The sequence below is a fragment of the Anolis carolinensis genome, chromosome 2, assembly GCF_035594765.1.
Source record: "Anolis carolinensis isolate JA03-04 chromosome 2, rAnoCar3.1.pri, whole genome shotgun sequence".
Taxonomy (NCBI): Eukaryota; Metazoa; Chordata; class Lepidosauria; order Squamata; family Dactyloidae; genus Anolis; species Anolis carolinensis.
In genome coordinates, this window is record NC_085842.1 from 6,157,786 (window position 1) to 6,185,483 (window position 27,698).

At 44.6% G+C, this 27,698-nt stretch overlaps 2 protein-coding genes across 6 annotated transcripts in view; one reads left to right on the plus strand and one right to left on the minus strand.

The window, feature by feature from the left end:
- Positions 1-4,603, plus strand: part of LOC103281720 (major histocompatibility complex class I-related gene protein) — a 35,718-nt gene extending 31,115 nt beyond the window's left edge. For all 5 annotated transcript variants that reach the window (XM_062972942.1, XM_062972944.1, XM_062972950.1 and 2 more), the window contains one exon: positions 51-4,603. Coding sequence is in view for 1 of the 5 variants with exons in the window: in XM_062972950.1 (XP_062829020.1) it covers positions 51-100 (50 nt within the window). In the remaining 4 variants the exon portion in view is untranslated. The remainder of the gene's footprint in view (positions 1-50) is intronic.
- A 10,378-nt stretch (positions 4,604-14,981) lies between these two features.
- On the minus strand, positions 14,982-27,393 carry LOC134297178 (major histocompatibility complex class I-related gene protein-like). Its single transcript, XM_062974306.1, has 3 exons — positions 27,297-27,393; positions 17,720-18,004; positions 14,982-16,211 (listed from the first exon to the last, which is right to left on the minus strand). Exons 1-3 carry the CDS (start codon positions 27,391-27,393, stop codon positions 15,910-15,912), a joined length of 684 nt encoding a protein of 227 aa, XP_062830376.1. The 3' UTR covers positions 14,982-15,909.
- Between the last annotated feature and the right edge of the window lie 305 nt (positions 27,394-27,698).

The following is a 27,698-nucleotide window of genomic DNA, read 5'->3' on the forward strand; positions in this document are numbered from 1 at the left end:
TCTCCTGCCCTCATTCTAAAGTTTTTTTTTTCTGTTTTATCTCTTTGTAGCGCAACTAGCAGGTCTGCCCTATGAATTGAGGAAAAGTTCATCCGCCTAAGTGTTGGATTTTGGTGCGCCGTTTAAGAATTTCTTCAAGGTTTTCCACTGGATGTCAACAATTTAAATTTGTAGAAATATTTATATTGCAAAGAGTTGGGCCTGAGGTACGAGGCTTGAATGAAAAGTAATGCCTCCACCTTCGTAACTCCTCAACAGATGGCAGTCCTGGTCTGCAGCAGGTACTGGCTTATTCAGTAGACTCTCCTCTACAGTTCCGTTTGGTGGGAAGCCTGAGCATTGAACGGCTGTGTTGTTAAAGTGCAAAGTATGGGACCCTGCGCAGACGGTCGGTCAATGCGACTTAAGCAACGTGCAGTCATTGAATTCTCGACAGCAGAAGGTGCCACCACAAAGGAGATTCATCAGAGAATGCAAGCTGTTTATGGGGATTGTGTTGATGGGAGAGTAAGTTTCAAGAAGTGGGAACATCTGACTTGCGTGACAAACAAAGAGTTGGACGTCCTTTGACAGCAACCACCGAGTTTCAAGCTAAAGGTTGACAGATTGATTCAGAACGATTGCCATATCACTCAGAGAGAAATTTCAAGCATAATCGGCATTTCGCAAAAATTATTGCTTTGCTTGGCTATCAGAAGATCTGTGCAGGACGGGTACTGTGAGATGCTGGTTGTGGAAGCAGAGTGCCGACTTCTTCCATGACGGCTTCAGAACTGCGGCAATTTTTAAGGGTTTTTTTCATGTCAGAAGTGACTTGAGAAACTGTAAGTCGCTTCTGGTGTGAGAGAATTGGCCATCTGCAAGGATGTTAGAGAAAGAACTACCCCACTCCTGAAGCAGCTACACTGGCTTCCGGTTTGTTTCTGGGCGCAATTCAAGTTGCTGGCTTTGGCCTACAAAGCTCTATACAGTTTGGGCCCAGCCTACTTGAGGGACTGTAGCTCCTTCTACCAACCCACTCGAGCTTCTTCTTCTTTTTTTTTTTTACGAATTTTTATTTTTAAAAACACAAAAAATACATACCGTACACATACAAAACATTTACAATTCTCACCACCAACACGAGGATTATTTTCATTTACATATTCATTTATTTTTGAGACAATCTTTATATCTTTATACATTTCCATCCTATATACTATATAACAATTGTATCTTATTTCTTATGGCTTGATCTCTGGATTGATTCATGATATAGTTCTTTACCCTTGTCCATCTTTCTTCCATTTCTCTCATTTTTAAAACATTTAATTTCACATTTATAATTTCAAATTCCATTTGCTCCACCATATATTGGTACCATTTATTTACTGTCCATTTTGATTTATCTTTCCACCCTAATATTATTACTGCTTGTGCACATTCAATTATTGCTTCTTTTATTTCCCATTTCCTCTCTTTTCCCTAATACAGTAGAGTCTCACTTATCCAAGCTAAACGGGCCAGCAGAAGCTTGGATAAGCGAATATGTTGGATAATAAGGAGGGATTAAGGAAAAGCCTATTAAACATCAAATTAGGTTATGATTTTACAAATTAAGCACCAAAACATCATGTTATACAACAAATTTGACAGAAGAAGTAGTTCAGTACGCAGTAATGTTATGTTGTAATTACTGTATTTACGAATTTAGCACCAAAATATCACAATATATTGAAAACATTGACTACAAAAATGGCTTGGATAATCCAGAAGCTTGGATAAGCGAGGCTTGGATAAGTGAGACTCTACTGTACCGCTATTTCCTTTGTTATGACCCACTCATTTCCTAGTATTTGATTTGACTCATTTTGTATAGTCTGCCAAAAATATTGTACATATTCACATTCCCACATCATGTGCATAAACCGCCCTTTCTGATGACATCCATGCCAGCACTGACTACTCCCCTTTTTATAGTAGTACTAGTTGTGCCCGGCCACGCGTTGCTGTGGCGAAGTCTGGTGGTCTGGGAAATAAAGTATTGAGGAATTGGTGGTAGTTAAGCTAAAGGGTAAAGGTTTTGCCCTGACATTAAGTTCAGTCGTGTCCGACTTTGGGGGTTGGTGGTCATCTCCATTTCTAAGCCAAAGAGCCGGCGTTGTCCGTAGACTCCTCCAAGGTCATGTGGGGTGACTGCATGGAGCACCGTTACCTTTCCGCTGGAGCGGTACCTATTCATCTACTCTAATTTGAATGTTTTTGAACTTTAGGGTTGGGAGAAGCTGGGGTTAACAGTGGGGGCTCTGTCCGTTCTTCGAATTCAAACCTGCGACCTTTCGGTCCAGAAATTTAGCAGCTCAGCGCTTGAACACGCTGCAGCATCAGGGGATATTATTTCCTAAAGGTTGTGAATATACAATATTTTTGATTGTTTTTGTGTGTTGGAGGCAAGTATGAATGTTGTAATTAGGGAAAATGATTAGCATGTAATGGCCTTGTAGCTTTAAAGCCTGGCTGTTTCCTCCCTGAGTGAATTCTTTTGGGAGGTGTTAGCTGGCCCTGATTGTTTCCTGTCTAGAATTCCCTTGTTTTCAGAGTGGTGTTGTTTGTGATATTTTATGTGCTTCTACTGTCTGTGGCCCTCAGAAAACAGAGGACTTGCCAGACTTTGGTGATGGGAATACTTTGTTGGGAGGTGTTAGCTGGCCCTGATTGTTTTCTGTGTGGAATTCCACTGTTTTCAGAGTGTTCTTTATTTAGTGTTCTGATTTTAGAGATTATATTGTTGTGTATTATTGTACCACAGTAATTATTTCATATTACAGTAGAATCTCAGTTATCCAACATTTGGTAATTCAATGTTCTGGATTATCCAACGTAGTCTGCGTTTTAGTAGTCATTTTTTTTGTACTCAGTGTTTTAAATTGTGATACTTTTTCTGTCAAATTTGTTGTATAACATGATGTTTTGGTGGTTAATTTGTATAATGATTACCTAATTTGATGTTTAATCGGGTTTTCCTGAATCCGTTCTTATTATCCAACATATTCAGTTATGCAATGTTGTGCTGGGATGTTTATGTTGGATAAGTGAGAATCTAGTGTATATTTATAATTTTGCAAGGAAGGCGTTTGCGTAATCTCCCGGGCACTGGAAAGGGGTAAATAAATAACAGAAGAGGAGAAGGCGCTCTGTACATGCTCAGGGCCCAGGCGGGAGGCGTGGCGGGCTGAGGTCTGCCCTTCTCCTTTGCCCCTCAATTCCGGCCCTTCCCCTCCTACCGGAGGCGGCACCGGTGTGGTGGTGGGTTGGCGGGCCTGGTAAGCCAGGGAAGAGCGGGCTCTGGTGGAGGCGCAGGCCCCGGGCGTAGCGGCTTCATCCCCGCCTCCGCGCTTCCCGGTGCCGGCCTCCATGTTCTTCCCGCGCAGTAGGAGGAAAGGAGGAGGCCTGAGCAGCGGCGAGGAGGAGGAGGAGGAGGAGGAGAACCGGGCTGGGAAGGCGGGCGATGGGGCGCTTGTCGGTCGCTGCAGGCCGGAGAGGAAGAAAAAAGGGTGGGAAAGGGTTCCTCTCCACACAGAGGGAGAGAGGCAGGACTCGCTTTTCCAGAAGTGCCTTGTGCGGAGGTGACATTGTTGGCGCGAAACACCAGGAAGGTACCAAGGGAGGGGGAAAGAGGCCTTTTTTGTTTCCTAGGCGAGATGTTAGGACAGGGACGGGTCAGCTTAGGCCCTCCGGGTGTTTTGGAGTGGAACTTCAGATGCGAGGATGAGTAGGTCAGCCTCGTGAGGCGGAGGTGTGCCTTCTCCTGCCGAGTCCCTGGCTTTGGCGGTGAAGGCGGCAATAGAGGGTGAGGAAGGGGGGGACAGTTTTGTGTGTGTGCGCGCACGGGAAGGGTTCGGAGGATTGTGTTTGTGCGCATGCGCACATTGCCTGTTGTGCTTTTTAGTGTTGTGATTGTGTTTTTTGTTTGAATGTGTTGTATCTTACTGAAGGCGGGGATGATGGATTGTGTTGGTAATTTTAGAGTTTGGGGGGTGTTGGGTTTTGTTGTTTTGTGCGTCGCCACGACGCCAAAAGCCTTTTATATATACAGATGCTTACCTTTTACGATACCATTTGTGCAATATTTTCCTCCTCGTTTCTCGTACTCTGGTATTCCTTTTCATCCCTATTGACTTTACCACATTTCTCATCTCTTGTTCCATGATTTGTAACTCCATTTCCCAGATACTTTTCAAATCCCGTATTGTACATCCATCAGCCTCTATTAGCGTTGTATATATTTTGCTGGCCTGTGCCTTCTTTCCTTCCTCTTTTTCTCTTATCTTTTCAAAGGCCTTCCCAGACGAAGGATAACAGGCACTGCCAGTCTGATAAATAATTTGATAAAACCTGACAAATAACTTTAGAGGCCGGAGGTTATGGATATCTGTAAATGGTGCTTGCTGCAAGTTTTTAAAATTGTTTTATTTGATATGTTAATTGGGTTTTTATATTAGGATGATGTTTTAATCTGATTTTGTACTGCAGTTGGATGTATTTGTATGAATTTTATATGTTGTACGCCGCTTTGAATCCCACCCACGGGAGAAAAGAGGGATAAAAATAAATAAATAAATAATGTTACATGAAACAAAGTTTGTGTACATTGATTCATCATAAAGCAATGGTGGATTTTGCAATGTTTTGCACCCCGAGTGGATTTTATTTAAAGCCAGGGCAGAAAGAGATGAGAGTGGGGAATGCCCCAGTGGGATTATTGAGCAGGGCCAGGCTGTGGCGCAGCTGGCTAGTAACCAGCTGCAATAAATCACTACTGACCGAGAGGTCATGAGTTCAAAGCCCGGGTCGGGTTAAGACCCTGACCATTAAATAGCCCGGCTTGCTGTTGACCTATGCAGCCCGAAAGACAGTTGCATCTGTCAAGTAGGAAATTTCGGTACGCTTTATGCAGGAGGCTAATTTAAGTAATTTACAACATCATAAAACTGCCAGCAACATGCCAGAAAGGAATGAGGAAGTACAGTCACTAGTGGATGGTGATGCAACAGCTCCCCCTGTGGCAGGAATCGTGAAGCTGCCAGCAACATGCCAGAAAGGAATGAGGAAGTACAGTCACTAGTGGATGGTGATGCAACAGCTCCCCCTCTGGCCGGAATCGTGAAGCTGGATTGTTAAATGCCTCTGTGCGTGTCTATACTGTATATTGTTCGTCTGATGGCATTGAATATTTGCCATATATATGTTCATTGTAATCTGCCCTGAGTCCCCTTCGGGGTGAAAAGGGCGGAATATAAATACTGCAAATAAAATAAATAAATAAAATGTTGGACCCCCATCTCAAGCTACAAGGTGAGGCAGGTAATACATTTATTGTTATATGGAAGGCAAGGGATGAGGGCCAACGAGCTGGGATTTAATCCAGACCTTTGCAGTTAAAATTTGTGCATCAGCTGCGACCGTACTTCGAAAAGCCTGACTTGGTCCACACCTTAGTTACATCTAGTATGGATTACTGCAATGCACTCTACATGGGGCTGCCTTTGAAGATGGCTCGGAAATTGCAATCGGTAAAAAGATCAGGAGCTAGGTTACTAACTGGAGCTAATTATACTGAAGCAGCACCCACTCGCTGCCGATAAGTTTCCTGTCCCAATTCAAAGTGCAGGTTATCACCTATAAAGCCCTATGGTTCAGGTCTTTGTGACTGCATCTCCCCCTATGAACCGGTGTGGACCCTAAGATCCGGCGGGGAGGCCCTCCTCTCGGTCCCACCAACACAGTTGATGGGGACAAGGGAGAGGGCCTTCTCAGTGGTGGCCCCCCAGCTCTGGAACACCTTCCCCAGTGGACCTAGACAAGCTCCTACACTACAACATTTTAGGGAAGAGTTAAAAACTAGGAAAAAGTTAAAAACTTGGTTTGTCCAGTAGGCATTTCATAACATTTAGACCAGGGGTCCTCAAACTTTTTAAGTGGAGGGCCGATTCACACTCCCTCAGAGTGTTGGGGGGGGGGTGTTCCGTCCCCCAGGACGATGGTTTGCCTTACCTATTGGTCGTTTGTTTGTTTTCCCTCCTTTACATTTTGTTTGAGCCTCTGGCTGCAAAAGCCTAGGAAAAGTGGCTTGGAATCTGCAAGAGCTGGCTGCAGTTTTCTTTGCAGTGATTGGTCAAAGAGTGCAACATCTTAGGACCGCCCTTTTTACCAGGGTCTAGTCTCCATTTTGGAGCTTCATTCTGGCTATAGTCTTCCAACGTGCTGGAGCTGTGCAAAGCTAACTGGGACAAATCATCCTCAAAACCAGGCCAATCTAAGCCTATCCAAATTAGATAAGTATTGAATTATATTGATCTGGAATAGGAAATCTGGTTAGAGGAGCAGAGTTATTCCATCGCTTCTAGAACTAATCTTTGCTGTAAAGATAGGGAAGGAAAGAGTTTCTCCTTCTAATATAGGCAGCGTGATTAGGGTATAGTGGTTTTATAATCACTTTTGCCTTCTGGAACCAGGGATAATTCTGTGACTAAAACCTATAGAAATTTGTTTCATTTTCTGCAACTTTAAGATCTGTGCCAGGTTTACAACCTTGTATGAATAAACATCCTTTTTTGAAGTTATCCAGACTCAGTCGTTCAATATCTATAGGACAGCTTATAGGGATTTGCAGTTCGCCCGGATAAAGGACAGCACGTTTCAGTTTTATAGTTTTTTATTGTCCGGCGGACGGCACAGTTTTGAGGTAGATCAGCGGTTTTTCCGCTTGAGCTAGCTTGCACGGCTTATAGTTTTTTATAGTTTAGGAAGTTTAGTATAGGCCGCGGCTTTTCCGCCTGAGCTCAGTCTGCATACCTAAAGACTCTACCAGCGTCTGAGGCAGTGGAGCCCGCTCTCAGACCTGAAGGAGTCAAATAGTGGGGCTCTATTTCCTTGCTATTTGGCTCGCGTGTGCGCACGTAGCCCAGTGGCTTTCTGGGTTTGCACAGGCTGTGCAGTTCCCAGCAACGTCCAGGGCTCCCTCGGCGGTAGACCTCGAGCCGCGGAGCACCAGCGACAGTTCTTTGGCTGGCTCTGAGGCGTGAAGCCCACCAGAACCAGGCTAGAACCTGGACAGGCCTGGCAACGCTGCTGCGAGTTCGGCCGGAGCACTCGGCCGGCTTCGACCTGCCTCATCGTCCTGCGGTGGTGACCTGCCTCATGGTCCGGCGGTGGTGACCTGCCTCATCGTCCTGCGGTGGTGACCTGCCTCATCACCTGGCGGTGGTGACCTGCCTCATCGTCCTGCGGTGGTGACCTGCCTCATCGTCCTGCGGTGGTGACCTGCCTCATCGTCCTGCGGTGGTGACCTGCCTCATCGTCCTGCGGTGGTGACCTGCCTCATCGCCTGGCGGTGGTGACCTGCCTCATCGTCCTGCGGTGGTGACCTGCCTCATCGTCCTGCGGTGGTGACCTGCCTCATCGTCCTGCGGTGGTGACCTGCCTCATCGTCCTGCGGTGGTGACCTGCCTCATCGTCCTGCGGTGGTGACCTGCTTCATCGTCCTGCGGTGGTGACCTGTTTCATCGTCCTGCGGTGGTGACCTCCCTTCACAGCGGGGAGGAGGCGTCTCTTCTCTCCTCCTTTCCAAAGCCAGCCTCGGTGCTCCTTCGGCGGCAGGCCTCGAGCCGCAGAGCACGAGGTGCTTGAAAATTTGGCGAAGTCGCCATTTTGGCAGTTTACGTCACTCGGGCAAGGGAGGTATCAAGTGGCAAGTTGCTGTCAGTTGGCATTTTGCAGCTTGCCCACTAAAATCTGGCGCCAAAGGTCACAATCTTTGTAAAGTATAGTTACTTAGTGATATATATTGCTATGGTTAAGTGTTGTGCATTGTATTATATGTTGTATTTGCTTTTGTTGTAAATTTACTTGCTATTAAGAATACATAATGTCTATGCAATTTCAAGACGATACAGATGGTATACCTCCTTCTGAGGCTGAAAGTAGGAATGAAAGGCCCCAAAGGATAAAGCACCCTTCAGCCAAGATGCTAGCCCATCTAATAGATGAAAAGGAGCTCCTCCATGTGAGGTTAGGTTCGGCATGGGAGCGAATTGTAACATTGATGGACAGAATTGAGAGCTTGGGTATTACAAGGGTGCCATCCATATTACAGACAGACCTTGAAGAGACCTTCGGTCTCTGGAGGGGTTTGGTGTCTAAGATAGTCCAGGTCCTCGAGCGCATTAACGCCAAGGATTCAGAGTTAGAAATAGTGAGTGTCTTAGCTGACACTAATGAGAAAGAAAATAAGGTGAGGGCAATTCTAGATGCCTTGGAATTTAGTTCTCCACCTGTTAATCTAAGGTCTGAGCCAAAAGGAAATCAGTCTTCCTTATGCAGCCATGAGACCAATCTTTTAAAATCACCTGCTGTGGCACTTAGTCTTAAGTCCAACCGCTCTAGCCAGGTATCTAAACTAAGGGAGTGTGCATCATCTAAACATAGCCACTCTAGCAAGTCTTCTGCTGCTGGGAGTGCCATCTCTTCCCTAGCTGCCTTGCACATTAAGGAGGCTGCACGTCTGGAGCTAAAGAGCAAGGTAGCGGGGGCGGAGGCTGATGCTAAGGCAGCTGATCTCACCCTTCCCTTTAAAGAAGAAGAGCAACGACTGCAAATAGAACAGGCCCGTAGACAAAGCGAAATGCAAATGGAACAGGCCCGTAGACAAAGCGAAATGCAAATGGAACAGGCCCAAAGACAAAGCGAAATGCAAATGGAACAGGCCCAAAGACAAAGCGAAATGCAAATAGAACAGGCCCGTAGACAAAGCGAAATGCAAATAGAACAGGCTCGTATAGAGATGCTTAGAATAAAGATGGATGCCGCAGCCAAAAGGGTAAGGGCTGAGACTTTGGCCAAGGCCCTAATTGAGCCACTCACAGAAGAAAATGTAAGCCAGTTACCAATACAGGATCCTTCTGCCAAAGTGTTTGCGCACCTTGGCAGCATGTACAGCCAGTTTTCGGATGAGGAACAGGGAGACTTCTCTCCTTACCCAGAGCAGGGCCCCAAAGTCACTTTTGAGTTTCCTGCAGAGCAGAGCGTCATAGTGGGGAGCTCACCCTTGCTCGAGCTACCTGTGCCTCCTGCTAAAACCCTAGGTCAGTCAATCAGGGCCTCAAGGCCGAGCGCTAGTTGGCCCCTACAGACAGCTGCACAGGGAACCATCGATTCGTCAGTGGTCGATGTCATCCCTCCAAGAGGCCAAAGGTTGACGCAAGGTACACGGTGGGAGTCCACTCCACAACAGCAAACTCCTCAATTGTTCCCTTCGACGCCAGAGTCCCAGCTTGTCTCCATCATCAGAAGCCCCAGAAGAGATCTTAAGGACAAGGGTGTCGAAAAGTTTTCGGACAAGCCTGAGGAATTTCTTCTCTGGAAGGCCACCTTCCAGAGAGCAATCAGAGACTTAAAGTTATTGCCTGAGGAAGAACTGACTCTTCTGGCTGCATGGTTGGGCCCAGCCTCATCCTCACAAGTTAAGAAGATCTACGCAGCCCACGTAGCCGATCCCGACAAAGCCCTGAAAAAGGCCTGGGCCAGGTTGCAGCAGAGGTATGGGGCCAGCACAGAGATTGAAGCATCTCTTATGGACAAGCTCCAAAGGTTCCCAGCTTTAAAACTCAAAGACTTCAAACTCTTGTGGGACCTCAGCGATCTCCTTGCGGAATTAGAGTCGGCCAAGGAGAATCCAGAACTGCCCGGTTTGAAGTGCCTCGATCAGCACCTGTCCCAGAGGCAGATCTTGACCAAGCTGCCCTTCACTTTGCAAGAACGCTGGGGACAGGAGGTCTTCAACTACAAGGAGGCCCACTCCCAGGCATACCCTCCATTTTCTCATTTGGTCCAGTTCATCACCAGGGCAGCCAGAGAAAGGAATGATCCACAGACGGGCCTCCCCACCTTATACCAAGGGACCCAGCCAGAGAAGGCACCTGAAGTGGACAAGAAACCACCTAGAGAGGCCAATAGACCTGTCAGCGTAAAGGCAGTCGAAACTCAACACAAGACTGACGAACCCAGGTCGGAGGTAAAGGAGTTGCTTTGCCCTATTCACCAAAAGCCTCACAGCTTGGGAGTTAGCTTGGGAGTTTAGCAGGAAGACATACAAAGAAAGGCAACAGCTAATTCAAAAGCAGGGAATCTGCTTTAGATGCTGTGGAGCAACTCCGCACTTTGCATCCAACTGCAAAGAAATCGTCAAGTGTGAGAAATGCAACAGCCTCAAGCATTGCACCGCAATGCACAACTCCAATATTATCTCCCACCCCAAAGAGAACGCTTCACCAAAAGAAAAGTCAGCAGTCGAAGATACCGACAAGCCAGCCGCACCAGAGATGCAGGTGGAAGTTTCAGCAGTCGCCTGTACAGAGCTGTGTTCTGACTCGCAACAGTTAAGAGTTTGTCATCCTATCTGCCTAGCGGATGTATATCCAGCCAAGAGCCCTTGGCTTAGAAAGAGACTCTATGTGGCCCTGGATTCACAGAGCGACGCCTCCCTGGCTACTCCAGAGTTCTTCCGCATGTTTGACCTTAAAACCAAGATGGTCGACTACACCATGACTACATGTGCAGGAAAAAAGAAGTTGCAGGGTCGCATAGCATCTGGCTTTGTTGTCTCCTCTTGCGACCAGAAGAGACAGTTCAAGCTGCCAGATCTGATTGAGTGTTCCTCCATCCCTCGGAACAAAAAGCAAATTGTAACTAGAGAAGTTGTGGAGGCTCATCCACATTTGCGACGATTGAAGAATGCTATACCAGCATTTCAGCCAGATGTGGACATTGCCCTTTTGCTTGGTTCGGACTGCCCGAGCTTGTTTTGTGTGAACGATCAAGTTAAAGGACCTCCAGGTGCACCTATCGCACAACAATTGCCATTAGGCTGGACAGTCATAGGCCCAGTGTGCATAAACAAGATGCACCCACCATCGTCGTTGGACTCCAATCAAGCACAGGTGCTTAAAGGTGGACGTCCTACACTTGTGCGCAGTTGCCTAAGTCACATCTCAGTCTACTGCCAAGGAATAACTCCAGAGTATTCCTCCACCTTCAAAGTCTCTGAGAGAGACGAAGCCACAGCGCTCTCGAAAGATGAGCAAAGGTTTTTGGACATTATGAATGCTCAAGTCTCACGAAGTGCAGAGGTGAAAGCCTGCAAATCAACCACAGAAATCAAGATGGGCCAAAGATCTTGCCTGGAACCACACCGTTTTGAACATTTTTCAGAGTGGCACAGTCTTCTTAGAGCAGTTGCTAGGCTTATACATCGTTTAGCTTGCAAAGATAGTGAGCCTTTACAGGTCCAGGATATGTTGAAGGCTAAGGGAGTAATATTCAGGTCAGTTCAGAGGCATGAGTTTAGTCTAGAAATAGCCAGGTTAGAACAAGGGCTTGACACCCCCAGCCGGAGTTTCTTGCGTGAGTTAAACCCATTTCTAGACAAGGAGGGCATTTTAAGAGTGGGAGGGAGGTTAGCTAAGGCTAAACTCAAAGTGTGTACAAAGAACCCCATCATTGTACCCCCCAATAGCCATATTGCTTTGTTGTTGGTTCGTCACTACCATGAGAAAATCCATCATCAGGGTAGAACTCTAACTGAGGCAGCCCTTAGAAATGAAGGTCTGTGGGTGGTAAATGCTAAAAGTTTGGTCAACAGTTGTATTTTCAAATGTGTCAAATGTCGGCGACTCAGACGAAACTGTCAAAGTCAGTTGATGGCAGAACTACCTCAGGATAGGACTTTGACAGACCCACCCCTTTCCCATGTGGGAATCGATGTGTTTGGTCCTTGGGAGGTTGTCACTAGGAAAACCAGGGGTGGTGTTGTAAATAACAAAAGATGTGCGGTTTTGTTTACTTGTTTGTCAGTACGAACTGTCTATATTGAGGATGTAGAGGGAATGGACACTTCATCATTTTTAAATGCATTGAAAAGGTTCATAGCCCTCAGAGGGCCAATTAAGTCAATTCGATCGGACTGTGGCACCAATTTTGCATGTGCAGACCTTAGCCAACCACTTCTGGAAGAGGTGGAAGGCCGAATACTTAAGCCAGCTTCCAACCAGAAGACTCTGGCAAACCCCAAAGGACAATTTCAAGGCGGGAAACCTTGTGTTGCTAAAGGACAAAGACTTGCCCCGCTATGCCTGGCCTATGGGCATTACACTAAAGACCTTTCCTTGCCCTGACGGTAAGGTTAGAAAAGTTCAAGTAAAGACTCATAGTAAGGACAAAATGTCTGTCCTGGACAGACCAACCAGCAATCTCGTGTTGCTTGCCCAAAGTGTGTAAGTTTTATACTGTTTTATTGTTGTGTATACAAAGGTGTTTGTATGTTTTTGATTGGTAAATTCCCACATCCTGGGAATTTAGCGGGGAGTGTTCCGTCCCCCAGGACGATGGTTTGCCTTACCTATTGGTCGTTTGTTTGTTTTCCCTCCTTTACATTTTGTTTGAGCCTCTGGCTGCAAAAGCCTAGGAAAAGTGGCTTGGAATCTGCAAGAGCTGGCTGCAGTTTTCTTTGCAGTGATTGGTCAAAGAGTGCAACATCTTAGGACCGCCCTTTTTACCAGGGTCTAGTCTCCATTTTGGAGCTTCATTCTGGCTATAGTCTTCCAACGTGCTGGAGCTGTGCAAAGCTAACTGGGACAAATCATCCTCAAAACCAGGCCAATCTAAGCCTATCCAAATTAGATAAGTATTGAATTATATTGATCTGGAATAGGAAATCTGGTTAGAGGAGCAGAGTTATTCCATCGCTTCTAGAACTAATCTTTGCTGTAAAGATAGGGAAGGAAAGAGTTTCTCCTTCTAATATAGGCAGCGTGATTAGGGTATAGTGGTTTTATAATCACTTTTGCCTTCTGGAACCAGGGATAATTCTGTGACTAAAACCTATAGAAATTTGTTTCATTTTCTGCAACTTTAAGATCTGTGCCAGGTTTACAACCTTGTATGAATAAACATCCTTTTTTGAAGTTATCCAGACTCAGTCGTTCAATATCTATAGGACAGCTTATAGGGATTTGCAGTTCGCCCGGATAAAGGACAGCACGTTTCAGTTTTATAGTTTTTTATTGTCCGGTGGACGGCACAGGGGGGGAGGGGGCGACTATGATGAAGTAGTCTAAAATTAGGATTATTGTTGTTGTTGCCTTCAAGTCATTTCAGACTTAGGTCAACCCTTAGTCTAAAGTTTAGGACAGAGGCCAGGTCAATGACCTTGGAGGGCTGAATCCGGCCCATGGGCCTTAGTTTGGGGACCCCTGATGTAGACAAGGAGTTTCAGTGCTCACTATGAAATTGGGGAGAGAGCTGAATTGTTTTTGAGGGTGTTTTTGAAATTACAGACCTAAACATTTTTGTGACTATAACAAAGTAATGAAATTTGTGTTATTTTTTTGTAATTGAGCAAGTGGGAAAACTTCAGGGGCTCAATTCTCCCTCATTTTTAGAGCTATCGTGATGAAACTTGCTATAATTGTACCAAACCTTTTTCACTATTAGCCCACCAAGTTTTGGAAAATTACACTCATCCACCAATTTTTTTGAAAAATTTTGGAATTTTTTACAATGTTTTTTTTAAAAAACAAAACCAAAAAAAAACCTACAAGAGCTATCTACTTGAATTTTATATACAACTAGCTGTATCCGGCCATGCGTTGCTGTGGCCTGGTCTAGTTCAATGGGAAAGAAAGGATAGAAAATCGTGTTATTCTCCTGCTGGGAGAGGCCATAGGCCCCTCCCAGGGAGCAACCCCAGTACCTATTCCTCCGTATTACTGAAAATTGGCTACCAGTATTTAAAAAACTCTAAAATCAGGACAGTAAATAAAGAACACCACTCAGAAAACAGGAATTCCAAACATGAAACAATCAGGGCCAGCTAACACCTTCCAACAAAAGATTCCCTTAGGCAGGAGGCAGCCAGGCTTTAAAGTTGCAAGGCTATTCAATGCTAATCAAGCTGGCCAATTGCAGCATTCACACCTGCCTCCAGCAGACAAGAGTTCTTTCTCCTACCCTGGACACTCCACAGATGTATTTATATAATGATTTTATTTAATTATACTATAATACAATTATATGATATTATAATGATATAATAAGTAGTGGTATCTCTTACTCACCTCTTTCTGTGGCTAGGCCACAGAGCCTTGGCTTTGTGTACCTTGCCAAGCTAAACTGAGTGGCAAGGAGGTGGGTCTAGCCATCCCTTTCGGCCCTGCCCAAGCTAAAGGGAGGAGACTGCTTGGCCAGTGCTAGCGCCGTTGCTAAGGGGAGGAGCTGTCTTCTATGGTGGTTGCTAAGAGCAGAAGGTACTGCTTAGCTGTTGCTAAGGGAGGAGGAGACTGATTGGCCGTTGCTAAGTGGCAAGTTTTACCTGTCTCAGGTGTAACAGGTTTGTGATAGTAGGTATGTGAATATCTTAAAACACTTGTCAGTTTGAATGTTACATTGTGTCCAAATTTTGTAGCAACTGGGAAGTTGTTTGGGAGGTATGAGGTCCTCACAAACAGACATTACATTTTTATTTATATAGATTCACAAGATAACCAGGGCATCAATCCTTGGAAGTTTCAGAAATATTCACCCATCTACTGATTTTGGGGATTTAAAAAAAATTAGGCAAAAACATCCCCCAAAAAGCCACAACAGCCATCACCTTGAATGTCTATCCAACAGTGTATCTAAATGACACACAATTAACAATAGAACCAACTTAGTACAGATTTATACCATTACTTACTCCCTTTAGCCCTCTTTGGATTCAATCATTTTATTTACTACTAGCTGGTTGTGTAATTTTTATTTGACGTTATTTGTATTTTTAAATTATTTTTATTGTAAGTTATCTTTTTATTTATTACATGTTATTAATTTCTTGTATTATTTTTAGTTATTTTCTGTTATTATAGTATTTTATTGTATTAATTTTTTAGTTTTTTTAATTATTTTTAGTGTTTTTTATTATTTTTATTGGGTTGCTAGGAGACCAAGTGGGCGGAGCTTAGCCTTCTAACTGGCAGCAATTGGATAAAAGCAATCATTCCTCTCCCTCTAATTAGGACTTTATTTTTCTTTTCTTTTCTTTTTGTTGTATCAACCTAGAGGCGTGGATGATGGGTTGTGTTGTCAAATTTCGAGGTTGGGGGGCCTGTAGTTTTGTTGTTTTGTGGGTCGCCGTGATGCCATCACTCTTTTATATATATAGATTATTAGAATGACTAAATGGCTGGCTGCTGGAGCCCTCATTGGGCTTTCTGGGAAATGTAGTTTAGGTCAGGGCCTTTTGCATTCTCTGCCAGAGAACTACATTTCCCAGAATGTTGTGTTCTCAGCCTCCTGCCCAGCCCAGCTAGCGGCCCTTCTTATAGCATCCGGCAAGCAGTCTCGGTCTGGCAATGGCCTTTTTGGCTTTACCAAAATTGCTTAACGCTTATACTGAAAATTAAACTGACTTTGGGAAGCTTCTGAATATTACTTAATGAAAACTATTGGTGAGTGTTTTGATTCTTAAATATTTCTCCCCTTTTTTTTGCATGTTTCTTAATAGCAATTCATTTTCATGAATCTAACAAATCACTAACGACTTAAGGGACTAATGATAATTTTGCACAGCCCTAATAAATATGCTTTATAGTCCGAGATTTTAATACTACTTAGTACTGCACCCGAAGAAGTGGATTTATATCCATGAAAGCCCATACTGGAATACAACCGTGTTAGACGTAAATTTGGTGCTGTCAGGTTTCCTTTTTCCTTCCCTTTCCTTCCTTCTTCTAAAAAAAGTTTGGATTTTGTGTTTCTGTTTCATTTTCTGACAGACAGAGTGGACCGTACAATTTCTGGTGGGAAATGGAAGGGAGGTTGAATGTTTGGAGGCTGTCAGGCTCTTGGTGACACCCCTTCACCTGTCCTCAGCAGTGTCTCCTTCCCGTATTCCAGGTACTTCTGCAGCCACTTAATGCACTCCTCCTCCAGATAGGCCTTAAGGTACTGGTTGCGCATTGATTGAGCATCCCATGTCCTCTTGGTGATCTGGGCCTTCACATCAGCTGCCGTCCAGGTGAGGGTCTCCTTGTCAAAGCTGATGAAGTCCTTCCCATCGTAGGCATACTGTCGGTATCCTGCTTTGCTCCCATCTTTCCTCAGGTCACAGCCGTACATCTGCTGCAGAGTGTGGAACCCTGAAAGAGAAATACAGGGGCGGTGGGGGTTCAGACTAGGTTAGGAGCACAAGCTTCTCAGAAGCCCAAGCTTCCCTGTGACCACAAGCTTCCCAGAAACAGCAGGGATTTTTTTCTAGGGAAGAGGAAACAGCAACCTCAATCTAAGAAAGTGTGAAATATGAAAAACAGCCCAGTGTTTTCAGGGTTTAATTGTTAATAATCCTCAAATACACTGAGTTTATTAAAATATTTATCTCCTATCATGCTTCATGAGATCTCAGAGTGCCATTGATCTATATGCAGTAACATTTTTCTGCTTCCTGCCTTTCTGCAGAGCTTACTATCTCCTTCTTGGACTGATGGCCCATTTGGTCTCTTCCAACTCTATTATTCTATGATTCTTGCCCAAAAGAGAGTTAGTCTTTGATGACCCTTTGTCTGGGAAGGGAGGAAGTCATGAAGCTCTTCTATCAGGACGGCTCATGCTCACATATAAGATAGCTTTTAGAAGTTCTTCTCCCCAAAATATAGCAATTCTTCTTTTGTCTATTTACTTTTCTATCAAAGTTGAATTTCCTGGCACAACCTTTCCAGAGCATCCTGAATATTTTTGTGGGCAGGTATGCAATCTACATCTCCTTATTGCTATTATCTTTTAACAAGTATTGGTGCCTCTTTACTGCCTTCATTTTCACCAGGATTTTAGGCATTCCCGGGTCATGTTGTGCTCATGGGAACCTTTTAAGCAACGGGAAATGAGAGACAGTCACTTCCTATTCAGAAATGTTAGCAAAATCTTTTTTGAGCTTTGCGGGTGGGTCTCTGGTGGAGAACATAAGCTCACGGGCTGCATTTACCCATTCCTAGTCTAGAGTTTCAATCCACTTTAAACCCCATTGTAGTTTAGTGAGGCCCAGGACCTTTCTGGATGAGCAGTTTAAAGGCTCCTCTAGAATTCTGCAGAAAGCAGCCACAAGATTTAAAGTGGATAGATACTTTAGTGCAGGCATGGGCAAACTTTTTGCCCTGGGGCCACATTGCAAGCCAGGGAGGGGTGGGCCCCCGAGGGGTAGGGCATGGGAGAGGGTGGGGCCTGGCCCACTGGAAATGGTAAATCTGGTTGTTGTGCCTTGCTCAGATTATCACTCATGTGGACCATACCATTCCATTAATCTTCAGTACGAAGCAGTTACAAAAAAGTTGCCTCATTTAATTTCTACAGCACAGTTTTCAGCCTGGGGTCCCCAGATGGTTTTGGCCTTCAACTCCCAGAAATCCTAACAGCTGGTAAACTGGCTGGGATTTCTGGGAGTCGTAGGCCAAAAACATCTGGGGGGCCCAGGTTGGCAACCACTGTTCTACAGCTTTCTGTTTAACAGTCAAACAGACAAGTTGGGTAAGGTGGAAGAAGAGGAAATTATCTCCTTTCAGGACTCCTTTTCCCCTATTTTCTGGTAGAGAGATAACATATTAACCCTGGGAGGGGGGTGACAGATCGCCACTCCTTGCCCTTGGCCAGTACTTACCTCCACTCTGGTTGTAACGATTCTTTGCAGTCACCAGGCTCTCTTTGAAAAACAGTTCAGAATTCCGTGACACCTCAGTTTCTTCTGCCCAGTAGGAGGGATCCTCTTCCTCCACCTTACTCATCCAGGGAACACAAGGACGCTTCTCTCTCACGATGCTGTCATACTGACAGATCCGCTGGTCATCCACATATCCAACAATGATGAACGAAGAAAGCCATTTGTTATCTTCTGATGCTGCAGTATAGAAATACCTCAAGGAGTGTGAGGAGGAGGAAGAGGAGACTGGAAAGGAAGAAAAGGGGAATCATATGAATGTAGTGAGGTAGTGGCTGCGGTTTAAAATGTAGTAAAACACTGAAAAGAGTGGCAAGTCTGGAGAAATTGATGGGTTATCAAGAAAATTCTACCAAGTCTATGCAAGGAGGTAAGGCAAGGCTGCATTTTATCACCCTAACTATGTAACTTGTATAATGAAAATATCGTACACAAAGCAGGATTAGGCTCAGAGGAAGATGGCAGAAGGATATGCAGAAAAAGCAAAACTTTGGAATGAAGATTGAAGGAAGTCAAGGAAGGAAGTACAAAGGCAGGTTTACAGTTGAACAGTGTGAAAACAGAAATAATGAGGTGGCTACCTTGGCAGCCACCTCTCCACAAAATCAACATTGACACTGAAATACAACACCGCCTGAGCTCTGCGAGTGCAGCATTTTCCAGAATGAAGCAGAGTTTGATGATCGGGACATCCTTAGAGATACCAAGGTGCTTGTTTATAAAGCCATTTTCCTCCCAACCTTGCTCTACGCCTGCGAAACGTGGACGGTCTACAGACGTCACACCCAATTCCTGGAGCGTTTCCATCAGCGTTGCCTCAGGAAAATCCTGCAAATCTCTTGGGAAGACAGGCGGACAAATGTCAGCGTGCTGGAAGAAGCAAAGACCACCAGCATTGAAGCGATGCTCCTACGCCATCAACTCCGCTGGACTGGCCACGTTGTCCGAATGCCCAATCACCGTCTCCCAAAGCAGCTACTCTACTCCAAACTCAAGAATGGGAATCGCAATGTTGGTGGGCGGGAAAAGAGATTTAAAGATGGGCTTAAAGCCAACCTTAAAAACTGTGGCATAGACACTAAGAACTGGGAAGCCCTGGCCCTTGAGCGCTCCAATTGGAGGTCAGCTGTGACCAGCAGTGCTGCGGAGTTCGAAGAGGCACGAATGGAGGGCTTAAGGGAGAAACGTGCCAAGAGGAAGGAGCGTCAAGCCAACCCTGACCGGGACCGCCTTCCACCTGGAAACCGATGTCCTCACTGCGGGAGAAGATGCGGGTCAAGAATAGGTCTCTTCAGCCATCTATGGACACACCCCCAAGATGGAAGACAATCATCCTCGAACTACAAGGGATCGCCTAAGTAAGTAAGTAATTAAGTAATTAAGTAAGAAATAATGACCACTTCTTAACTTTAAAATAGACAATAAAGACATAAAAAGACTGGCGGTTCAAGATTGCCCATGCCTTTGCTAATCATTAACCAAAGGGTGCTCACCAATGCGTCGTCACACCCCCAAGATGGACACACCCCCAAGATGGAAGACAATCATCCTCGAACTACAAGGGATCGCCTAAGTAAGTAAGTAATTAAGTAAGAAATAATGACCACAGATTACTTATTAACTTTAAAATAGACAATAAAGACATAAAAAGACTGGCGGTTCAAGATTGCCCATGCCTTTGCTAATCATTAACCAAAGGGTGCTCACCAATGCGTCGTCACACCCCCAAGATGGACACACCCCCAAGATGGAAGACAATCATCCTCGAACTACAAGGGATCGCCTAAGTAAGTAAGTAATTAAGTAAGAAATAATGACCACAGATTACTTATTAACTTTAAAATAGACAATAAAGACATAAAAAGACTGGCGGTTCAAGATTGCCCATGCCTTTGCTAATCATTAACCAAAGGGTGCTCACCAATGCGTCGTCTTCATCAGAAAGAAGTGACAAGTGGAGTGCCGCAGGGCTCCGTCCTGGGCCCGGTTCTGTTCAACATCTTTATTAACGACTTAGACGAAGGGTCAGAAGGCACGATCATCAAGTTTGCAGACGACACAAAACTGGGAGGGATAGCTAACACTCCAGAAGACAGGAGCAGAATCTAGCAGACTAGATGGCCCATGTGGTCTCTTCCAACTCTACTATTCTATGATTCTATGTTAGAAAATCAGAAAAAGACTGCCACTGGGAAGGGCAGCTATGAAGGAACCAGACAAGATCCTGTACTGTCAAAATATATCACTGAATACTAAAGTTAGGATGGTCTACTAGGCTACCCTGTTGTAATAAATCTGTGGTCCTTAATTTTGTTTTCTTGATATTCAATCTAAACCAGCTATAGTTTTTAAAAGGTCCAAAAAGTGCTCAAAGGATTCCCCAGGTAAAAGCTTCCAAAAAAGAACACTTAAAATAAAAAATAGCTTTCTCTAAAAATGCAAGCATGTTTTGCTCTTAAAGATAAGTTGCAGTAGACTAAAAGAAAATAAACCAACATGAAATCATAAATAGTAAATAAGAAACAAATAGAACTTGAAGAACTAGATCTCCCTAAGATACATACATCTCTGCTTTTTACAAAGGCTCATTATTATGAAAACAATATTAAAAACCTGGGATTTCTTGCCAGGCTAGTCAAGAAAAAAGCACAAAGAATATGAAGCCTTGGCTCTGCAAAGGGAAAGCCAACATTTATATTGAGGGACATTATGCAGGAATTTAAAAATGATTATATCATAGTGTACACCTGAGAACTAACTAATAACTTAAACCTAGAAGAGTTTGTCAGCACACTCAGAAGCCATTATACAAATTAACAGAAGGGATTATTCTACACAGAGATGCCCTCTTTTACCATTATTCTTTGTGATAGCGATAGAGCCTCTAGCAATTGCATCAAACAAAATCCTGTAATTAAAAGACCCTGTAATTAATTCATCAGAACAAAAAAAAAACCCCAATCTTTATGAAGATAATATTTTAGTCTTTCGAGACAACCTGGTTTAATCATAGGATCATAGAATAGTAGAGTTGAAAGAGACCTCATGGGCCATCCAGTCCAGCCCCCTGCCAAGAAGCAGGAAATCGCATTCAAAGCACCCCCGACAGATGGCCATCCAGCCTCTGCTTAAACGCCTCCAAAGAAGGAGCCTCCACCACGGCCCCGGGGAGAGAGTTCCACTGTCGAACAGCCCTTCTCACAGTGAGGAAGTTCTTCCTGATGTTCAGGTGGAATCTCCTTTCCTGTAGTTTGAAGCCATTGTTCCGTGTCCTAGTCTGCAGGGCAGCAGAAAACAATCTTGCTCCCTCCTCCCTATGACTTCCCTTCACGTATTTGTACATGGCTATCATGTCTCCTCTCAGCCTTCTCTTCTGCAGGCTAAACATGCCCAGCTCTTTAAGCCGCTCCTCATAGGGCTTGTTCTCCAGACCCTTAATCATTTTAGTCGCCCTCCTCTGGACGCTTTCCAGCTTGTCAACATCTCCCTTCAACTGTGGTGCCCAAAATTGGACACAGTGTGATTCCAGGTGTGGTCTGACCAAGGCAGAATAGAGGGGGAGCAGGACTTCCCTGGATCTAGACGCTATTCCCCTATTGATTCAGGCCAGAATCCCGTTGGCTTTTTTAGCAGCCGCATCACATTGTTGGCTCATGTTTAACTTGTTGTCCACGAGGACTCCAAGGTCTTTTTCGCACACACTGCTGTCAAGCCAGGCGTCCCCCATTCTGTATCTTTGATTTCCAATTTTTCTGCCGAAATGAAGTATCTTGCATTTGTCCCTGTTGAACTTCATTTTGTTAGTTTCGGCCCATCTCTCTAGTCTGTCAAGATCGTTTTGAATTCTGCTCCTGTCCTCTGGAGTGTTAGCTATCCCTCCCAGTTTTGTGTCGTCTGCAAACTTGATGATCGTGCCTTCTAACCCTTCATCTAAGTCGTTAATAAAGATGTTGAACAGAACCGGGCCCAGGACGGAGCCCTGCGGCACTCCACTTGTCACTTCTTTCCATGATGAAGACGACGCATTGGTGAGCACCCTTTGGGTTCGTTCGCTTAGCCAATTACAGATCCACCTAACCGTAGTTTTGTCTAGCCCACATTTTACTAGTTTGTTTGCCAGAAGGTCGTGGGGGACTTTGTCGAAGGCCTTTCTGAAATCCAGGTAGGCTACATCCACAGCATTCCCTGTATCGACCCAACTCGTAACTCTATCGAAAAAAGAGATCAGATTAGTCTGGCATGACTTGTTTTTGGCAAATCCGTGTTGACTATTAGCAATGACCGCATTTCTTTCTAAGTGTTCGCAGACCACTTCCTTAATGATCTTTTCCAGAGTCTTGCCTGGTATTGATGTGAGACTGACCGGACGGTAATTGTTTGGGTCGTTCTTTTTTCCCTTCTTGAAGATAGGGACCACATTCGCCCTCCTCCAATCTGCTGGGACTTCTCCCGTTCTCCAAGAACTCTCGAAGATGATTGCCAGTGGTTCTGAAATAACTTCCGCTAGTTCCTTCAGTACTCTTGGGTGTAGCTGATCTGGCCCTGGGGACTTGAATTCGTTTAGAGCGGCCAGGTGTTCCTCGACAACTTGTTTGCCTATTTGGGGTTGGATTTCCCCCAGTCCTTCGTCCATTCCATGTTGCTGAGGTTGAAGATGGCTTTCTTTTTGTGAGAAGACTGAGGCAAAGAAGGCATTAAGCAGTTCTGCCTTTTCCCTGTCCCCTGTCGCCATCACCCCATCTTCTCCTTGCAGTGGCCCTATCGCCTCCTTTTTCTTCCTTTTTCTACCAACGTAAGCAAAAAAGCCTTTTTTGTTGTTTTTTATGTCCCTGGCAAGCCTGAGCTCATTTTGCGCTTTAGCCTTGCGAACCTTTTCCCTGCAGGTGTTGGCTATATGTTTGAATTCTTCTTTGGTGATTTCTCCCCTTTTCCACTTCTTGTGCATGTCACTTTTGAGCTTTAGCTCAGTTAGAAGTTCTTTGGACATCCATTCTGGCTTCTTTGCACTTATCTTATTTTTCTTCTTTGTTGGCACTGTTTGCATTTGCGCCTTGAGTATTTCACTTTTGAAAAACTCCCATCCATCCTTAACTCCCTTGTTTTTTTAATACTGGCGTCCATGGAATGCCGCTCAGTAATTCCTTCATTTTTTGGAAGTCAGGAACAAAACACAGGAACAAACCCATATAAAAAATTCCATAATTTCCGATTGCAGGGATATACAGACATGCGAAGATCCAGATATTCGGCTAAAAACCATGATATTCCCACACCTAGAAATCGCGCTGTTTTTGCTTTTTGTAGCAATTGCTTCTGGGTTTACAGGTAACAGCGTCTGGCCACTGTCGTGATTGCTACGGGAGCTTCTGGGATAAAGGTTTTGTCTGGACAGGCCCTTAAACACTTACTCACATGGCTAAAGAGACATTGTGCAGACCTAGGAGAGACACAGCCTTTCCAAAGCCCATGAACAGAGGGTGGGGATTTCACTGCCGAAAAAACTGACCCTCTTGTCTTTTCCCTCTTTTAGGAAGTGATAAAAAATCCAACACTTCTAAGGAAGGTAAGTGAATCACACCCCGCTCAAAGGGTAGAATAAATTACGAAGGAAAAAGGCACAAAGAGAAAGGTAAACCAGTGAGATGAGATGGTTTGTAGCCCTGGAAGATGGTGATGTAACTGTATTCTTCTGCCACCCCCCCCCCCCATTTAATATTTGAATTTTAAGAAGGTTAAACTAGAATAGTAGGGGAATAATTCACTGACCCTTGAGCAATGAATTAGAATGTTAAAAAGGAACCCCAATGGGATCCCTGTATTTGATGACATAGTAGGCCAGTAGAAGATCCCCACATCGGGTGGCATTGGTGAGGCACTTAAAGAATTCTCATGGTTGCTCTCATTCTCATGCTAACACGCCTGTCACATTCTCACACTAACACGCCCACAATTTCTAACAGCAGGGAGGGAGAGAGAGAAAAGGGGTGGGAGGGAATCCCATTTGGAACAGCAGCAGCAAAGGCTCAGCTGGTGTTTTGGACTACAACTCTCACAATTCCCAACACCACTGGCCCTCCCAACACAGGTCACAGTCAAATCATGGAAGGGAGGAAAAGGATACCCTAAAAGACTATTATATTTTTTTTTGAAAAGCAGTAGCTTACAACCAAACCTTCTTGCTTGGGGAGCAAAAGGGAAATTGCCCAAAAGGTTTATTTTGACTTCTCCCCCAATTTCTCCTCCCACAAATTGGGTGATCCTAACGTGAGAGCAATGAGGGCTACTTCATTCCAAATTTGGCAAAACATCCAGAGCTTTGAGAAAAAAGAGGAAAACACCTAGATGCCACAACAACTGGCCCCATGTTTCCTTTGTTTTTCAGAAAGCGATGAAGGGTTCGCCAGCACTGAGGAAGGTAAGTCTTAATGTTTTAAAATGTTAAGATGTATTTTTAACTCAATCTATTTTAAGCTTAATTTGTATGTATTAATGGCATTGAATGGTTGCCACGTGTAAGCCGCCTTGAGTCCCCTTCAGGGGTAGAAAAAAGCAAGATATAAATAGGGCAAATAAATAAATAAAATGAAGAGCTAGAAAAGTGGGTGGGGTGGTCTGTGTTGTGTCTTCCTCTTCTGCCGCTGAGGAGGAGTTGGAAGATAAGGCTGAAGAGGAAGGGGCTGGGGATTTTGGGCAGATGGTCAGGCCTGCTCGGGAGGAAGAAGAAGAGGAGGGAGCCAGCTGGTTGCTCCAACTTTTCAAGAACGAAAAAGGGAGCAACAAGCAAGGAATAGGTCCGCCAGGATTGCTGAAAAGGCGCACAGCAATCAGATCACTCCCTGGAGACACATGTGCTCTGGGCTGAAGGCTATACATCAGGAGCCGGGAATACAGCCATGGCTGGAAGCAACAGATCCAGTTACCTAGCCTTTGACCCTGTATCTGTTCCAGCACGTAGCCTCGCCTTTGTGTTTTTGCCTTGAGAAGAAATTACTAAAGACTTTGCTCGGCCAAGAAACTTTTGCCTTCTTTTGTGAACTTGCCTGTTGTGAACTTGCTTTTGTGAATTTGATTTTGCTACTTTAAACTTTGCTGAAGTAAAACTTTTTGAGTTCCTTTAAGGCTATTCTTAAGACCAAACTGGACAGTCTGCAGCCCTGGGAGATGGCAGCATAGTGTTGTCTTTCCACCATCCTCCCTGCTTGATAATTGAATTTTAATAGAGTTAAACCAGAGTAGTTGGTGAATAATTAGCTGGCAACTGAAGTAAGATGTCAAGAAATATGAAATAATCAACAAGATTCTGGAAGGAAGAGGTGGTTTTATATATTGTGTCAGAAGCGAACTGAGGATGCAGTTGTAATGTATTTCAAAACACAAAGTTAAAAATTTGGCATGGTACTAAATGTCATTTTACCAGAAGCTGGCCACTTGGAGTGTCTCTGGTGTTGCTCTAAGAAGGTCCTCCGTTGTGCATGTGGCAGGGCTCAGGCTGCATTGTAATAGGTGCTCTGTGGTTTCCTCTGCTTCACACTCACATGTTGTGGACTCCACTTTGTGGCCCCATTTCTTAAGGTCAGCTCTGCATCTCGTGATGACAGAGCGCTGTCTGTTCAGCACCTTCCAAGTTCCCCAGTCTTCTGTGTGCCCAGGAGGGAGTCTCGCAATTTCTCTCAACCAAAGCAACTTGCAGCATGCAATCAAACAAATAAACAAACAAAGAGGTGGTTGAGCATAGAGAATGAGAGTGATGTTTCCAACTAGAGACACAGGATAAAAAGGATATTGGGAGGATTAAAAACCTTAGACATGGTAAAGACCAAGAGGGAAGGAGCTCTGAAATGAGGGACAATTTAATAACAATCAAAACAAGAGTCCCAGGCCCATAATAACTGAAGAAATAAAACCACTTCAGGAAAATCTGAAGACAGTGAATAATGGATGGAAATTCCAGAAAAAATGTTGATGTGGAAAGAAGCCCAGCTACATACATTCATTTGATCAGATTCAGTTTTTTCTTACAGCAAGGTTCTCAGAGAGAGAGAAAGGTGTTTGGGAGGAGTCTTTATGGTGGGCATTGAAATGGCAAGGCACCACATTTTTATCTGTGAAAGAAGTTAGGATTGTTGATATGCATCTGCACATCTGCCCTGAGGAAAATATCTAGAATCCCTAAGTATTTTCTGCTTGAAAAACTAACCCCTGTCTTTTCTTCCCTTTTCAGCAAGTGAGAAAGATTCCCATAACTCTGAAGAAAGTACATGTAAGTGAACCCCCACTCAGAGAGAATGAATGGCAAAGGAAAGAGGCATAGAAAGAAAAGTTACACTTCTAGGTCAAGGGTCCTCTTGGATCCATACCATTCCCCAAAGCTTTCTCACCTAACCTTCTTTGAGGTCTAGAGAAGAGAAAGGAAAACACTCTCTCCTATCTAGGTTTTCTGCCATCTTCTTGTTCAGGAGACGGACTCTATACAGTCAGTCTTCCCAAATCCACAAATTCTATATCCACAGATTCCACATGTCTTCAAAATAAATTCCAAAAACAAACACTACCACATTTCATCACATAATAGTCGCACCGCCTTTTGGGGAAGGCAAAAGCGGCACTCTGGTTGTCTTCGCATAATAGTTGAACCCATAATTCAGTCGCCTGGTGGGTGAATTAAGGGTGTGACTGCCTTTTTAGGGGCTGTGGCCCCATAGCACAAAAAGGGAAGAAGGGCGGTTGGGCTAGAGCAAGGGTCCCCAAACTAAGGCCTGGGGGCCAGATGCGGCCCTCCAAGGCCCCTTTCCTAAACTTTAGACTTAGGGTTGGCCTAAGTCTACTTGGTCTTTGGAAGTCTCTTTGCTTATCTATGGCCTTATGAGATTGTCTAGATGGTCTTTGAAGGTCTCATTGCTTAGCTACGGCCTTATGAGACCATCTAGACGGCTTTTGGAGGTCACTTTCATTACCTATGGTCCTATGAGACTGTCTAGATGGCCTTTGAGGGTCCCTTTCCTTACCTATGGTTTTATGAGATTTTCTAGATGGCCTTTGGGGGCACCTTTCTTTACCTATGGTCTTATGAAACCATCTAGATGGTTTTTGAGGGTCCCTTTCCTTATCTATGGTTTTCTGATGGCCTTATGAGATCATCTAGATGGCCTTTGAGGGTCCCTTTCCTTACCTATGGTCTTTGGAGGTCTCTTTGCTTACCTATGTTCTTATAAGATTGTCTAAATCAGGGGTCCCCAAACTAAGGCCCTCCAAGGTCATTGACCTGGCCTCTGTCCTAAACTTTAGACTTAGGGTTTACCTCAACAGGGGTCTCAACAGGGGCCTTTTTCACTTCATAATAGTTGTCACTGTATAATAGTCACACTTACCCCCCCCCCCCCCCACACACACACACACACATATTTTGGGCAGGGGAGGATGAAATCTGGTATTTTACTGTGTACATAATAGATTTTTGGTATCTACAAGGGTTCTGAAACCAAACTCCAGGTGGGGACTGAAAGGCACAGTCAGCTCTCACCCGGCATCTTAGAGCCAAAGAGCAGCTGGAGACTGAAATGAGATCCATAGAATCCACTGTGGATGCCATGAAGCCAGTCAGTAGGGACACCGCTCATTGCCAAGCTTGGCCACTGCCCAGAGAGGATTAAATGCTTCCTTGGGTCTATTCCTAGACAACCTACTTGGTCTTCTTCTTACAATGCAGCTCTTAGGCTCTCATTAAATGCTTCTATGAGTAATATACTTTCTCTTCTCTCTCTTTCCAATAGCATTGTGTTCATCTGGCAGTTCTGGTAGCACCGAAACAGGTAAATTGGGGGCAGGGGGGCAATGGGGAGAAGAGGGTCAAGCCTTGAGACAGAGAATCCAATGTCCAGTCCTTATTTGATGAACAATTTCTCCCCCAAACTCACAGAGACCC